The sequence below is a fragment of the Belonocnema kinseyi genome, chromosome 6 (genome assembly GCF_010883055.1).
Source record: "Belonocnema kinseyi isolate 2016_QV_RU_SX_M_011 chromosome 6, B_treatae_v1, whole genome shotgun sequence".
NCBI classification, from domain to species: Eukaryota; Metazoa; Arthropoda; class Insecta; order Hymenoptera; family Cynipidae; genus Belonocnema; species Belonocnema kinseyi.
The window spans coordinates 60893536-60910410 of NC_046662.1; the positions used below are offsets into that span (position 1 = coordinate 60893536).

Genomic DNA, 16875 nt, shown 5'->3' on the forward strand with positions numbered 1-16875 from the left:
ACTTACAAGAATAATTTTTAGTTAAGAAAATTAACTTACAAAGAAAAAGATAATTTTTAATATTCGAGTGGAATAAGTTCAATTTTCAGATAAAAAAAGTAAATTCAATAAAAAAAAACTAACTTAAAAAAATATTTGCATTTCCAAAGTGATTAAATTTCAACTAAAATTGTAAATCTTTGAATAGAATACTTGAGTTTTGAACCGTAAAGATCAATTTTCAATTAAGATAATGAATATTTAAACGAAATAATTTAATTTTTTGACCAAAAATATGCATTTTTAATCAACAACATCGACTTCTATCAAAAAATACGAATTTTCCACTAAAAAATAATTTTGAATAATTAAAAAGTTGAAATAATTTTAAAAAAAAAGTTTAACTTTTAACCAAGTAGTTTTATTTCCAACCTAAAAAATGAAATTTCAACTAAAATGATAAATATTAAACTGGAATACTTTAAAAAAAGATAATTTTCTATTTTAAAAAAAATCGATTTTTTAACAAAATACGTGTATTTTCAACCATATAGTGGAATTTTGTATTAAAAAATACCAATTTTCAAATAAATGATTAAATTCTTAACTAGGAAAAGATCAATTTTTATCTAAAAATGGAACATTTTAATTTTCAGTTGAAATTAATTTACAATTAAACTGATGAATTTTCAAACTAAAATAATTAATCATTAACTGAGATAGTTGGAATTTTTACGAAAAAGAAGACTTTTTCAACCATAAATATTAATTTTCTATAAAAAGAAGATTTTTTTCAAAAAGTACATAAATAACAATTGAAAAAAGGAGAAAATAAGTTTTTAACCAAAAATAGAGTAGTTCAATTTTTTCTTTAAAATCTAATACATATAAAAAAGTATTTTCAGAAAAATAGTTCAATTTATGACTGGAATACTTAAATTTTAAGATAAAAAAATTTTATTTTCAACAAAACAGTTACATTTTCAACCAGAGATGAATTTTCAATAAAAATAATGAATCTTCAATTGAAATTATAAATCTTTGATAATAACATTGATTTTTAATAAATGAGTTTAACTTTTAACCAAGTAGTTGAATTTTTAAATAAGTAAATTAATCTTAAACAAGTAAATTGACAAAAATTATTTAAATAAGGTAAAATACTTGAATTTTCAACCAAATAAATAAAATTTTCCAAAAATAATTGAATTTTCAACCTAAAAATATAAAAACCCAACAAAAAAGTATACTAGTTAAAATTTTAACCAAAAAAAAAATGAAATTTAATTTAAAAAGAATTAATTTTACTACCAAAAAAACGAATTTTCAACAAATAAAGCTTTTCCAGCCTTGAAAGAAAAAAAAAGTTTACCTAAATTGTTGAATCTTCAAGTCAAGACGAATTTTCTGTACAAAAATTGAATTTTCAGCGGTAAAAAAATAATTTTCAATTAAATAGTTAAGTTTTCACCAAACAGAAAAACCTCTATTTAAAAAAAAAGGTCAACAAAGCAGTTCATTTTTAACTCACGCAGTTGAATTTTATATTGAAAAAGATCAGTTTTCAAAAAAATAATTAAACTTTAAACCAAAGACGTGAATTTTCTACTAAAAATATAAATCGTCGACAAAAAATGATTTTTTAATAAAGTGGTTCAAACAATATAGTTGAATTCGAAGAGCAAAGAAGATTAATTTTCAACCAATGAGATAAATTTTTAAATCGAAAAGACCAATTTTCAAAAAATATATTTGAATTTTCATGCAAAAAAGATTTTAGTTTGACTTGTCAATATTAAAATATGAGACAAACAAGAAGTGAATTCCCTAGGAAGAAACTAAAATTTTCAACTAGAAAAGACGAATTTTGTTGCATTTTTATCCAAGAAAAATTAAATTTGTACTAAAAAATATAAATTTCCAAATCAAAGAAACAAGGTTTAAAAAAACGTTTAATTTTCATTTTTAAAATTTTTCAGTTGACGTTTCAACATCAAAATATTAATTTAAAAAAATCAAGTTTACTATTAAACGATGCAGTTTCTACTAAAACAGATGAATTCTTAAATTTAAAAAACAATTAAAAAAAAAATTAAATTCTGATCCAAATTTTCCCCTGACCATTAATAATTAAATACCACAATCTTAAACTTGTATTATTTTAAACCTAAAATATTTAATAAATGGAATAAAACAATTTTAAATTTAAATTTAATAAACAAAATTTTATTCTGCTTGACAGTTATTGAAAGTTATAAAAATTCCCTGACTTTTGTAAGATTTTTTTTTAAGTCTCTGGCTTCTCACTAAATAATAAAATACCCTGACTTTTTTAAATTGTTGTTTGAAGTTTTTAAATTAAATTCCCCGGTCATTTCCCGGTCAAATCGACACCCTGTTGATAAAATGAATTAAGGCATAAAAATCTGAAATATAGATTTAAATTATCTTACAGTTTCCTTCATTTGGATTTGGTTGATCTTTATTCTGAAGAGCTTATTAGTAAAGTCTGCGTTGAAAACGAATCTATCATTGTCCGCCACATCTCTGCCTCTCGGGGTTTTCTGAAGAACTCGGGCTTTACCACACGCCAAGGACTGCAATGTTCTCCTCAATTCGCCATCTTCTATATTCGTAGCTGCTTTGATATCCTCCAGCGATAAATTATCAGCATCATTAAAAAGAATCAAAACCAGCGCTTGAAAGAGGGAAACCTGCAGTTCTTTGTTGCCCTGTTCGACGAAAAAGGATTTTTATTTTCAGTATTAATTCAGGCTTTCTATACAAAATCTCAACTTCGAAATTCCCAAACTTTTCACTCACCACTTTTTCTTTTTACCTAACAAATTTTTTTATATAAGGTTTTAAATTTTTTTCAACAATAATTAACAATTTCCAATTTGCAAGCGTCTGCAATTAAAAAATATATAAGAACGATTTTATACAATTTAATTAGAAAAAGGAATTGAATTGTACGATTTCTCAGCCAAAGCGCTAAAGATTAAACAATGTTTATTTGATTTGGATAATCACGAAACTAGGCTGATTTTACATTAAAATTTCAAAAATATAACAATGTGAAAACGTTACAAATTGTATATTTAAGATTCAAATTTTGGAAATTGGATCATTTAAAATTCAGAGGAATTGAAATTGTACTCTTTATAATTAAAAGCGTTTAAAATTAAATAATTAAAGATGGACATTTTTTAAGTTTGAATAATTTGAATTAGAGGCGATTAAAATTTGACAATTTAGTATGGAAAACTAAATTGAGTTATTCTAAAAATAAAAGCTTTCGAAACAAATAGAAATTTTAAATGGGACACGTTAAAAATGAAAAAAACTGTCTACTCCCGAATTAAAACTTTTTTATACTCAAACCCTTTAAAATTTCAATTATTTGAAGTAAATTTAAATCGCTTAAAAATTAATCATTTAAAAATTGCTAATAATACTTTCCAAAATGTTGCTTTGTTCATGAAAATTCAGAAATCTGAAATTGTAAGCACTTAAAATTAATAAAATCGTCCACTTACTGATGTATCCATTTCAGATAGTTTAATTTTCATCCTTTTTTATTTTAAACTCAATTTTTTATTTTTTTATTTCAAATGTTCCTTTAGAATTATTATTCATTCTAGAAATTTTCGAATATAAAACATTTTTCAATTTGAAATGACTTATTTGTTTAAGTCTTCTATTTGAAATCGAACAATTTTAAGATCTTACATTGAAAATTATTAAATTAAAAACTGACAATATGATATTTTGAAATAATTAATAGCGTAATGGTCCTAAAATCTCGAATGTTTGAATTTGAATTTAGAATACTGTGAAATTTAAATTTTAAACCCTCCAAGAATTAATTTTAAAAATAATTTAAGGAAAAACTTTAGTTTCAAGGCCTCCAATATTCAACTGTTTTAGAATTGCACATACAAAATATAATTGTAAATTAAAATTATAGAAATTTTTATGACGATAAATATATTAATAATTTTTAACTAATAAGAAATCAACTTTTTTTTCTTTTTTTCAACCAGAAAAGTTGGACTTTTAACAAAATACACATATTTTTTTTTTTAAATGGACTTTTAACAAAAATGGAATATTTAAATATTCAGTCAAAATAATTCATATTGAATATAAAACTAATTTTTAAAAAATTATTAAATGTTTAACTGAAGAGATATATATTTGAACAAAAAAATTAATTTTCAACCAAGAAGATTAATTTTCTACCAAACAAGATTAACTAAAAAAAATACATGAATTTTCAACAAAATAATTTAACTTTCTACTTGAAAAAGAAGCATTTTTAGCCAAATAGTTGAATTTCTGTGGGGAAAAAAATTCAACCAAGGATAATTTTCTACCAAAAATGCAATAGTTACATTTTCATTTTTAAAAAAATTATGTTTTAAGCAAAACAATCGAATTTTTAAGAAAATAGTTAAATTTTCAGTAAAAGAAATGAATTCACAATCAAAAAGTTGATGTTTTTCACTAAGAAGATCTCTACAAGAAACAGTGAATTTTCCAGTCAAAACATTATTTTCTCACAACAACAAAAAAGAATTTGATGAACAATAATTACATTTTCATACACAATTTTTTCAACTAAAATGATAAATCGTCAATAAAAAAATGCATGTTTAAACAGTAGTTCCACATTCAAGTAGTTGAATTTTGAACCAAAAAAGATTAATTGTCGACGGAAAATGTAATAGTTGATGTTTCAACCAAAAAATATGAATTTTTAACAAAATACCTGAATCCTCAAACAAAACAGATCAATTTTCAATTTAAAAAAAAAATGAAATTTATACCAAGAGTTATTTTATACACTTTTAAGCAATATAGATTTTTCAGTCAAGAAAGAAAAAAAAATTCAACCCAATTTTGAATTTCCGATTAAAAAAAGATGAATTCTCAACGAAAAATGTAAAAATTAATATTTTACCCAAAAAATACTTTCAATTCAAAGCAAAAAACAGACGAATTCAAGTCATTAAATTAATTTTCGGCCAAAAGTAGAAATTTTGCTAAAAAAATGAAATTGTAACAGGTCAAATTTCGAAAAAAAAAAATAATTTTCAACCAAGAAGACTAATTATCTACAAAAAATAGAAAAGTTATAATTTTATAGCAAAAAAAATTAATATTTAACCAAAATAAAACGTTTAAAAAAAAACAGTTCAATTTTCAAAACAAAAAGATGAATTCTCAACAAAAAATATAGCATATTTCAACAACAAAAATAGGAGTTTTCAACAAAATAGTCGAATCCTCAACCACACAAAATAAAGTCGCAACCAAACAGTTGCACTTTTTACCAAAAAATGTGAAATTTTTATCAAAATAATGAAATTTGAAACTAAGAAAATTTATTCAGCCAAGAAAGAAAAAATATCTTAACCCAATTGTTGAATTTCAAAACACAAAAGATAAATTCGCAAGGAAAAATATAATAGTTCATACTTCAACCGAAAAATATTTTTATTTTTAATTAAAAACAGCCGTATTCACCTAAAAACGACGAATCTTCAAGAAAAGACATGAATTTTCATACTAAAAAAGATTTTTCAGTCAACAAAGAAAAAAGTTTTCATCTAAAATGACAAATTTTCTACAAATTAGTTGAGTTTTCAACCCAAAACAATTAAGTCAACGAAATAATTGAATGTTTAAGAAAACAGTTCCATTAAAAAAAAGAAGTAAATTTTAAATTCAAAAGGATGGATTTTCTGACCAAAAAGGATGACTTTTTAACAAAATACTTGAATTTTCAACCAAGCAGTTAAATTTTTAACAGCATAGTGCAATTTTCTACTACAAAAAATTGACTTCATAGTTTCATTTTCAAACAGAAATTAATTTACAGTTTAAGAAAATTAATATGCATCCCAGAAAATCAAGCTTTAATGCCAAATTTTCTACAAACCTTTCCATTGCAAATATTAATTTCCTGCCAAAAACATATATTTTCAAAGAAATACTTTTAATTTTGCAACCAGAGACAAAAAAGGTCATTTTCAACTTAAAAGTTGCAGTTTTAACGAAAAAAGAGGAAATGTCAACTAAAAAGATGACTTTTCCACCAATAAAGACGAATATTTAATGAAAAAAAAATTTCAACAAAAAACGGAAGTTATATTTTCAGTTAAAAAATTTTTTTTTAATAATAAAAAAAATGCAATTTTCAACAAAAGAGATGAACCTTAAAAAAGTAAAATAAATTTTGAACAAATTGGTTCAACTTTTTACCAAGTAGTTGAATTTGCAATTTAAGAAAAAAATCAGCCAAAAATCGAGTAGTTGCATTTTTAATTAAAGAAAAGATCAAATTTCAATTAAAAGAGATGAATTTCAAAAAAATATAGACGAATTTTCAACAAAAAAAGTAAATTTTCTAAGAAGAAAAAAATTGCCATTTAATAAAGAAGAAAATTTCAACCAAATTGTTAAATTTTCAAGTCAAAAAGAAGATTCATTTACAAAACAGTTGAATTATCAATAAAAAAATGAGAAATTTTTAACCAAATAGGTCATTTTCATCCAAATAGTTGAATTTTTCAGCTTAAAACATTAATTTTTATATCAAAATAGTTCAATTTGACCCAAAAAATAAGAATTTGAGACAAAAAATAATCAATAATGCAATAGTTAAACTTTTAGTTAAAAAATTAATTTTCAAACAAAAGATTGACAGTAAAAAATGATTAGCTTTCAGAAATTTAAATAAAATTATTGTTAAAATTGAAGAGAAAAAAATCGGGAATAAATGAGAAACTTTAAAATATCTTCGATTGTAGCTTTCTAATTTTCACCGTCACAAGATCAAGAATCTATTGTTGAAAAGGTGTGTTTTTCTACTTTCGAACAAAAATAAAAAATTATAAATTAAATGAAAACCACGAAAAAACGGTTCAGCCACTTTTTTTTCGTTCAGCAGAGTAAAGAAAATTTGAAAACCTATTTTTTCCCTAAGGGAATACAAATTTTCGAACCATGACTTTTCCCTGACTAGTTTTAAATTTCCTGACTTTCTAGAAGCTTTCTCAGCAACGTTTTAAAGTTTAATTTAATTTAAAAAATTACCTGATTGAACCAGGCTTTGAGAACACAATGTCCCAAAGTGGGCTGCCACTGTAATTTTCTTCCACTGTGTTTTCCTAAATAGAACTTATTGAATACGTCTTGATACTGGACCATTTCCAAGGGCAAAGTAACTTCCATCACAGGATAAGTTGGCCAGTATCCCATTGTAAGAATCGACACAGTCAAATCCAAGTTACTCGCCGATAGTTCATTCTGTAGATTTCCCGAATACTAATAAAAAAAGATAAGAAAGAAAGAATCATAAATTACCAGGGCTACCAAAGACTAATGTACTTTAAAAATATTGACTAATTTAAGCTAAAAATTTGCCAGTCCATTACAAATTTAATTTATCAGCTTACATTTACAAGCTTAGATAAAATTCTATTGCAGAAATTCCGAGGGAGAAACCCCAGATCACAATTGATAGAATAAATTATACAAGTAATGTTCAGACAAACTATAATGCAGTTTATTGTAAGATTTAATTATTAATTGTCGTATTTATATTTCGGTGCTTTTACGATAGGAACTAGATCAGAAGAAAACTAACTATTAATGAAAATAATTAAAATTCGAATGAAGAATATTTAAACTTCAAAAAAAATATATATTTTTAACCAAAAAGATGAATTTTTAAGAGAGAAGATGATTTTTTTATTAAAATAACGATTTTTCAACAAAATGAATGGATTCTTATCTAAAAAAGTTGAATTTTCAAACAAAAATGGAAAACTTAAATTATCAGTCTAAACCATTATTTTTCAACCAAAAAAAAAGAAGAATTTGCAACAAAAACAAAATTGCTAAAAAATTGTAAACAAGAGATGAATTTTGAACAAAAATAATGAATCCTTAAAAAACACACATTTTTTAAGAAAGTAGTTCATCTTCTAACCAAGTAGTTTAACTGTCAGCCAAAATTAATAAATCTTCGGCGAAGAATATGATAGTTTATATGCCAACCAAAAAAGATGGATATAAAAAAAATAGTTGAACTCGCAATTACAACAAATTAATTTAAAAAATAAAAAAACTTAAATTTCTAACAAAAGAGATAAATTTTACACAAAAAACATTAATTTTCAACAAAGGGATCAATTTTCAACCAAAAAAATACCAATTTCAAGAAAGTATATACATTTTTAAACAACAAAAAAAAGATTTTTTAAGCAAGAAGATTAATTTTTTTAATTAAAATAACGATTTCTCAACCAAATTCTTAACTAAAAAATTGAATTTTCAAACAGACAAAAAAAGAAGAATTTTCAACAAAATAGCTAAAAAAAAGTGTAAACAAGAAATGAATTTTGAACAAAAATAATGAATCTTTAAAAAAACAGAATTTTTAAGAAAGTTTAGTTTAATTCTCAGCCAAAAATGATGAATTTTCGACGAAAAATATGATAATTTATATTTCAACCAAAAAAGACGGATATACAACAAAATAGTTGAACTCGCAATCAAAACAGATTATTTTTTAAAATAAAAAAACTTAAATTTCTAACAAACGAGATGAATTCGCACAAAAAACATTAATTTTCAACAAAGAGATCAATTTTCTACCAAAAAATACCAATTTCAAGAAAATATATAAATTTTTAACCAAAAAGATGAATTTTTAAGCAAGAAGATTAATTTTGTTAATTAAAATAACGATTTTTCAATTAAAACCATTATTTTTCAAACAAACAAAAAAGAAGAATTTTCAACAAAATAGCTAAAAAATTGTAAACAAGAGATGAATTTTTTAATTTAAAAAAACTTAAATTTTTTAAAAACGAGATGAATTTTAGACAAAAAACATTAGTTTTCAACAAAGAGATCAATTTTCTACCAAAAAATACCAATTTTAAGAAACAGATGAAAATAGTTGCATTTTTAACGAAAATAAAATTTAATCAAAGTTATATTTTCGACAAAAAGATGAATTTGTAACCTCGAAAATAATTTTTATTACCGAAAAAGACGAAGTTTTTAGAAAGCATATACAATTTCATCCAAAGAGTTAAACTTTCAACCAAAAAGATGAATTTTAACCTAAGAAGATTGATTTTTCTACCAAAAGGGATGAATCTTCAATCAAATATATGAATTTGTAACCAAAAAGTGGAATTTTTAACCTAGAAGATTAATTTTCTATGAAAGCAAGATACATTTTCAACAAAATATAAGAATTTTCAACCAAATAGTTGAACTTTTAACCAAAAAAACGAATTTCCAATCTAGAAGATTAGTTTATAACCAAAAAATAAGAATTTTCAGCAAAAACGATTTATTTTCTAACGAAAGATATCAATTTTCATAAATAAAGTTCGGTTTTTAAGTTAAAAAGCCAAAGGTTTTTGAAAATATTTCAGTTTTTCTCCCGAAAAGATGAATTTTTAACAAAAAACTTAATTTTCAACCAAGACAAGTGAAATTTCGAACAAAAAATATGGAAAAAAATTGAATTTTCAAGCTAATAAGTCGAATTCTCTGGAAAAATTCAATTTTTAATCCTAAAAAGATTATGTTTCAACACAAAGATATCATTTTTAACCAAGAAAGATGAAATGTCAAAGAAATAGTTGAATGTTCAAAAAAATAAATAAATAACTTTCAAGCAAACAGTTGGCTTCCAAAGCAATAGTTACAGTTTCAAGAAAAAGAGACGAATTTTCAACAAAAAGACAAATTTTTAGAAGACACTTGAATTTTGGAGCAAGGAATATACTTTTCAACAAAATAGTTGCATTCTCAATAAAATAATTAAATTTTCAACCAAATAATTAAATTTTTACCCAAAAAAGATTAATAACGAATCAAAAATATAAAAGTAGATTTTTCAAACAAAATAGTTATATTTTCTTGTTCTACTAAATCAGTTAACATTTAGGCGAAAAAAAAATAGAAAAGGGAGAAGTTTCTTGAAATTTGGGGAAAAAGGAAAACATTTTTGCACTTTCAAGCACATAAGACGAATTTTCAACAACAAAAAAAGTTGATTTTTTAAGCAAATAGTTAAATTTTCAAGCCAAAAAGATAAATTTCCTAGAAGATTGTTAAATTATCGTCCAAGAAATATGACTTTTGATTTTAACCAAATAAAAATTTTTACCTGAAAAAGATAAATTCTGAACCAAAAATCTAATATTATACTTTTAAATCAAAAAGACTGAAATTTCAGCCAAAATTAGTTGAATTTTATTTTTAAGTTCAATTAATTCGGTTCCTTTTTAAAATGAAAAAATAAAATAAAAAAGGGGGGAAAGGTTTTTTAAAATAGGAGGAAAAGAGGAATTCTTTAAAAAAAGGAAACAAAACAGAGCAAAATATTTGAAAATAAATGAATTTTCAAACAAATGTTTAAATTTTTCACTAAATAGGCTTTCACTAGATAGCCTAATTTGCAAGAATAAATCATTAATTTGTATTAAAAATGACAAATTTTCAAACTACGGAATATTCCATTAGAATAAGTTCAACTTCCAATTAAAAACATTAATTAAAAAAAAAAGAGTTAAATTTAAAAAAAGTAATGATTTTTCAAATAAAATTGTAAATCTTGAGCTTGAATAGTTGAATTTTAAACCAAAAAGATGAATTATCAACTAAAATGATGAATTTTTTACAAAAAAAAAATATGTATATATATTTTTAACTAAAAAAGATAATTTTTAACCAAAAAATGAATGACATTTTTAGAGAAAAAATTAATGTTCAACCAAAGAGTTGAATTTTTATCTAAAATTATGGAATACTCAACTGGAATAGCAGTTGCATTTTTAGTTTAAACCCCGAAATAATTTCAAACCAGAAAATAAACAAATTACCAACAAAAAAGTTAAATATTCCTCAAAAAGTTCCTTTCCGCCTCATATATCAACTATAGAAATTAATTTTTAATTAAAATGAGAAATCTTCACAAAAAAAATTAATTTTTAATAAAAGAGATCAACTTGCAAACAAGTAATTTTGTTTTTAACCCAAAAAATGCACTTTCAACTAAAATGATAAATAATAATAAAATAAAATAAATAAATAATAAAATGAAACTGAAATACTTGAATTTTTTTAACCGATAAAACCGTATTTGTTAAACAAGAAGACACTATGAAATATTTAATTGTAATAAGTTAAATTTTCAGTTAAGAAAATAATTTTCTACAAAAAAACTAATAGTCAACAAAAAGAAAGAACTACCTTTAAAAAAATAGTTAAATTTTCAACAAAAAAAAAGGTATTCGTTTTCAACTGAAGATAAATTTTCAACTAATAATATTAATTTTTACCAAAAAAAGATGAACTTCCAACTAAAGAAGATCAGTTTTCAACCAAAAATTAAATAATTAAATTTTTTGTCAAAAAATGAATGTTCAACCAGAGATGAATTTTCAACTAAAATTATGGAATATTCATCTGGAATAACAGTTACATTTTCTGTAAAAAAAATCAACCAAAAAAGAAACAAATTTCTAACAAAATAGTTAAATTTTCGGTACAAAATTTCTTTTTTATAAAAAAAATGGTTTTCAATAAAATAGCTAATATTTCCTGCCTAAAAGATGAATTTTCAACTGGAATAATACATATTTAACCTGTATATTAAAAATTTTAATTGAAAAATAAAATTTTTCAACCAAGCCAATGAATGTACAACTAAAATTATGAATCTTCAACTGCAATCATTGAATTTTACACCAAAAAGATGAATTTTCAACCAAAAAAGATAATTTTCTGAAGAAAAAAATCAGATTTTTAACCAAAGATGTAAATTTTCAATAAAATTGTTGAATTTTCAATTAAAAAAGACATTTTATTATCCAAATTGTTGAATTTTTAATAAGAAAAGATCAATTTTCAACCAAAAAAGAAACAAATTTTCAACAAAATACTTTAATTTTCGGTAAAAAATTCCTTAAAAAAAAATCATTTTTAACAGAAGCGATTAACTTTCAACCAAGTAATTTTATTTTCAACACCAAAATGACAAATATCTAATTGCAATACTTTAATTTTTAACCGAAAAGGAGAATATGTAAAAAAGAAAACTAACTGGCAAAGAAAAAGATAATTTTCTAAAGAAAAAAAATCGGATTACAACCAGATGTAAATTTTCAACAAAGCTGTTGAATTTTCAATTAAAACTGACAAATTTTCAACCAAATTATTTAATTTTAACAACAAAAAAAATCATTTTCAACCAAAAATGGACATATAAATTTTCAGTTGAAGGAATTCATTTTTAACCGAACCGAGGAATTTTCAACTAAAATGATGAATCTTCAACTGGAATAGTTGAATTTTACACCAAAAACATGAATTTTCAACTCAAATAATTAATCTGTAACGAGAATAATTGAATTTTCTACCAAAAAGATGAATTTTCTAAAGAAAAAAAAATCAGATTTTTAACCAAAGATGTAAATTTTCAACAAAATTGTTGAATTATCATTTTAAAAAGACAAATTATTATCTAAATTGTTGAATTTTGAACAAGAAAAGATCGATTTGCAACCAAAAATGGACATTGAATTTTTTATTTGAAGGTACAACTAAAATGATGAATCTTCAACTGGAATAGTTGAATTTTACACCAAAAACATGAATTTTCAACTCAAATAATTAATCTTTAACGAGAATAATTGAATTTTGTACCAAAAAGGTAAATTTTCAACCAAAAAATATAATTTTCTAAAGAGAAAAAATCGGATTTTTAACCGAAGATGTAAATTTTCGATAAAATTCTTGAATTTCCAATTTAAAAAAAAAAACAAATTATTATCCAAACTGTTGAATTTTGAACAAGAAAAGATCAATTTTTAACAAAAAATGGACATTCAAATTTTCAGTTGAAGGAATTAATTTTCAACCAAATCGATGAATTTACAACTAAAATTATGAAGCTTCAAATAGAATAGTTGAATTTTATACCATGAAGATGAATTTTATAAACCATAAAGATTAATTTTCTACAGAAAAGGTGAATTTTTCACAAAGTTTATATTCTAAATAAAAAATATCAATTTTCATCCAAAAAAGATACACTTTCAATAAAAAATAGGATGGTTAAATTTTCAGTTAAAAATTTAATTCTTGATAAAAAAAAAATTTTAAAAAGAATTTTAAACAAAATAATCTAATTTTCTACTGAAAAAGTTACCAAACAAATAATTTTTAACAAAGTACCTTAACTTTCAACCAAGTAAATTAATTTTTAACTCATAAAAGATGAATTCGCAATGAACAATGTAACAAAATATTCTATTACAATTCTTTAAAATACTATTTCTACTCTAAAAATTGTTTCAAATTGTTTCAAATTTCTTTCAGATTGTGATCGATTCTTACTTGGAACAAGAATTCTTTTAAACTCCTTCATTCTGAATTCGAATTATAATTCTTTTAGAAAATTCCCGGCCCATGTAAAAAATTCTCTGTTCCAAAAAGAGAAAATGATTCTTTCTAAATGTTTGAAATATCATCCATTATCAAACTTAAATCACCGAAAAAAAACTCTCACAAAGCCAAAAATTGCAAAAGGCTTATTATGAAAAACAATAAAAATTCAAAGACAAATTATGATATAATTAGAGTAAACTGAGATCATCTGCAACATTTTTACCTTTCGATAAATAAACTTTTCTAAATTGACCAATATTATACATATAATTTAAAATTGCATTTTTCTGCGATCAGAAGTAAATTTCCGGGTTTTCCCGGTCAATTCGCCACCCTGATTTAAAAAAAAATAGTTGCAAAATTCATACTCACTTGTTTAAATGCAATATTAATGTCTTTGCTGAGCTCCATATCCTTGAACATTCCCTCAAGTTTGCTCGTAAATCCTCCTCCACATTCCTGCTTTAACTTGGAAAGCATCGACTTCTCAGCGTCAACGGACGCCGATTTTCCAACTAGCAAACGCTTCGCCAAATCTTTTTTGTAGAACGCTTCAAAAACATCCTTTCCATGAATAAACCGAAACAGCACCATGATTTTATCGAGTAACCGTTCCAATTCTTCTTCAGTCGCCTCTTTGTTCCCTGCACGAAGCTTGCAATCCACGAACTTCGCTGAAAATTCAAAAAGTTCAAATAAAAAAAATTGGCTCACAATTTCAGGTTTTTCCAGAGAATTTTACAATTCTTTCCGGGTATAATTTTTCATTTAACGGAACCAAGTATTTTGCATTTTTAAAAACAATTTGAATAATATTTCAAACAAATTTTTATATTTTATCTACATATTTTTCATATTATTGTAAACCCAATCTAAAACGCTTCAATTTAATAACATTTCAAGTGAAAATATTGCGTTTTCGACAAGATAGATGAATTTTGAAACAATCAGCTGAATTTTCAACTAAAAAATATCAATTTTGAACCAAAATGAAATAGTTGCGTTTGAATTTTGCACTGGAATAGTTTAATTTAAAAAAAGGTTAATTTTGAATAAATAATTGAATTTGCAAGCAAAAAAAAAAGAAGTTTTAACTAAATAGTAGAATCTTCATGAAAAAAAATGAATTTTGAACTAAAATTTTTAATATTTAACTAGAATAGTTTAGCTTTTAAAAAATTAATAACTGTTAATTTTGTACGAAAGAAAATACAAATTTCCAACTGAAAAACGTAAATTTTCAGTTAAAAAAAATTCTAATCAAAAATATAAGACGAATTTTCAACAAATTAATTAAATATTTAACAACTTTCAACAAAGTAACTGAATTTGAAACCGAAAAAGATGAATTCTCAACCAAAAATTAAATAAATTTCAAGCCAAAAAGACGAATATTCTATAAAAGAGTTGACTTGGCCTAAGAGAGTTTCTTCAGGCAAAAAAGAAAATTTATGTAACCAATTTGTCAACAAAAAGTTCATTTACAGAAAAATTCCTTAATTTTCAACAAATAGTTGAATTATCAACTACAAAAAAATATTTCCAACTAAAAATTAAATTTTCAGTTGAAAAAAAATTTCAGTCATAAAAAAATGAAAAATTCAATGGTTAAATTTTCAGTTATAAGAAATAATTTTAAAACAAAGAAATAAGACAAATTTTCAACAAATTAATTTAATCTTCAACAACTTAACACAAAGTAGTTAAATTTTAAACCAAAGTCAGGAAAACCATTTTTTTAAACAATTTGATGATTTTTTGACAAAACAGTTTAATTTTCAACCCAAAAAAATAAATTTTAAACAAAAACAAGTTAATTTTCAATAAAATAAATTAATTTTCGAACAAATAGTTATATTTTCACTGAAAAGAGACAAATTTCCGACCAGATATGGATTAGCTCAATTTTTAGTAGAAAAAAAATGGTCAATAAAATAAAATCAACGAGCCATGAATTTTAAATAAAAAAGAAATCAATTTTCAACAACGAAAAAATAAAATAGTTAAATTTATAGTAAGAAAATAATTTTGAATGAAAACTGAATCTTAAGCTAAATAGTTAAATTCCGTAATAAGAAGCTACCAAAATTTGTTGTTGTTAATTCTGAACCAATTTATTCAAATGAATATATTTTCCAAGCAGGAAAATGGATAATCCAAAAAATCATACGTTTATAAAATTTCGTATTTTAAAATATCCTTTAGGCAATATTTAAATTAAATAGTTGAATTAAAAATGTAAAAGATTAATTTTCAACTAAAGTAGTTAATCTTTAACCGAAATAGTTGAATTTTCAAGCAAAAAAAAATAATAATTTTTAGTAAAATAGTTTATTTTTAAGCCAAAAAGATTAATTCTCAGCTAAAACTGTGATAGTGAAGATTTCAACTAAAAAATATTGTTATTTTAAATCGAAAGCAGTTGAATTAAACCAAAAAAGAAGAATTTTCAACTAAAAAATTTTTTCAAGTCGATAGAAAAAAAAATATCAACCTAACTGTTAAATTTCCAAACAAAATGATGAATTTTAAATCAATGAGATTAATTTTCTAGCAAAAAGGACGAATTAAAAAAAAAAACATTAATTTTCTTTCAAATAATTACATTTTCAACCAAAAAAGATGAATTTGAAACTGAAATTAGAATAATTAAATTTTCAGTTAAAAAAATAATTTTCAACAAAAAACTAATACTTTAAAAAATAAAACACATTTTTGTGTGCTTAATTCTGAACCAATCGGTTCAAATTATTACATTTTCCAGAAAGGAAAAAAAAATAATTAAAAATATTACACATTTAAAAAATAACTTTTTTTAAAATATCCTTTAAGGAATATTTAAACAAATAGATGAATTATTAACCAAATAGTTTAATTTTCAAGTTAAAAAGATACATTTTCACAAAAAATCGAATATGTCAATTTTAAATAAAAAATATTAATTTTCAACTTAAATTATGAATCTTTAACTAGAATGTTTGAATTTTCAACATAAAAAATTAGTTTTTAACCTTAGAGAGAAATTTTCTAACAAAAAGATGAATGCTAAAAAAATAATTAAATCTTCAACAATAAAACTGAATTTTAAACAAAGTCATTCAGCTTTCAAATCAAGAAATTGAATTTTAAAACAAAAAAGATGAATTCTTGTCCAAAAAGGTAATATTTGATACTGCAAATAAAAAATATTTTCTATTTAAAAAAAAAACAATTGCATTAAATAAAAAAAGACGACATTTCAACAAAATAGTAGAATTCTCAACACGAATGTGTTGAATGAAAAATTTTCAATCAAAAAGAAGAATTTTCAACAAAATAAATGAACTTTATAACAAATAGTTGAATTTTCAACCAAACAATATCAACATTTCAACCAGAAATGGAACACTTAAATTTTCAGTTAAAACA

General features: G+C 22.9%; 2 protein-coding genes across 4 annotated transcripts in view; one reads left to right on the top strand and one right to left on the bottom strand.

Moving 5' to 3' along the window:
* Positions 1 to 16875, top strand: part of LOC117174856 (mitochondrial intermediate peptidase) — an 87844-nt gene that overhangs the window by 47657 nt on the left and 23312 nt on the right. The window lies entirely within an intron of this gene.
* The window catches only part of LOC117174855 (cullin-4A), a 69988-nt gene that overhangs the window by 28907 nt on the left and 24206 nt on the right, over positions 1 to 16875 (bottom strand). For all 3 annotated transcript variants that reach the window (XR_004467384.1, XM_033364249.1, XM_033364251.1), the window contains exons 7-9: positions 13840 to 14141; positions 7084 to 7314; positions 2433 to 2711 (exon numbers count right to left, since the gene is read on the bottom strand). Coding sequence is in view for 2 of the 3 variants with exons in the window: in XM_033364249.1 (XP_033220140.1) it covers positions 2433 to 2711; positions 7084 to 7314; positions 13840 to 14141 (812 nt within the window). In the remaining variant the exon portion in view is untranslated. The remainder of the gene's footprint in view (positions 1 to 2432; positions 2712 to 7083; positions 7315 to 13839; positions 14142 to 16875) is intronic.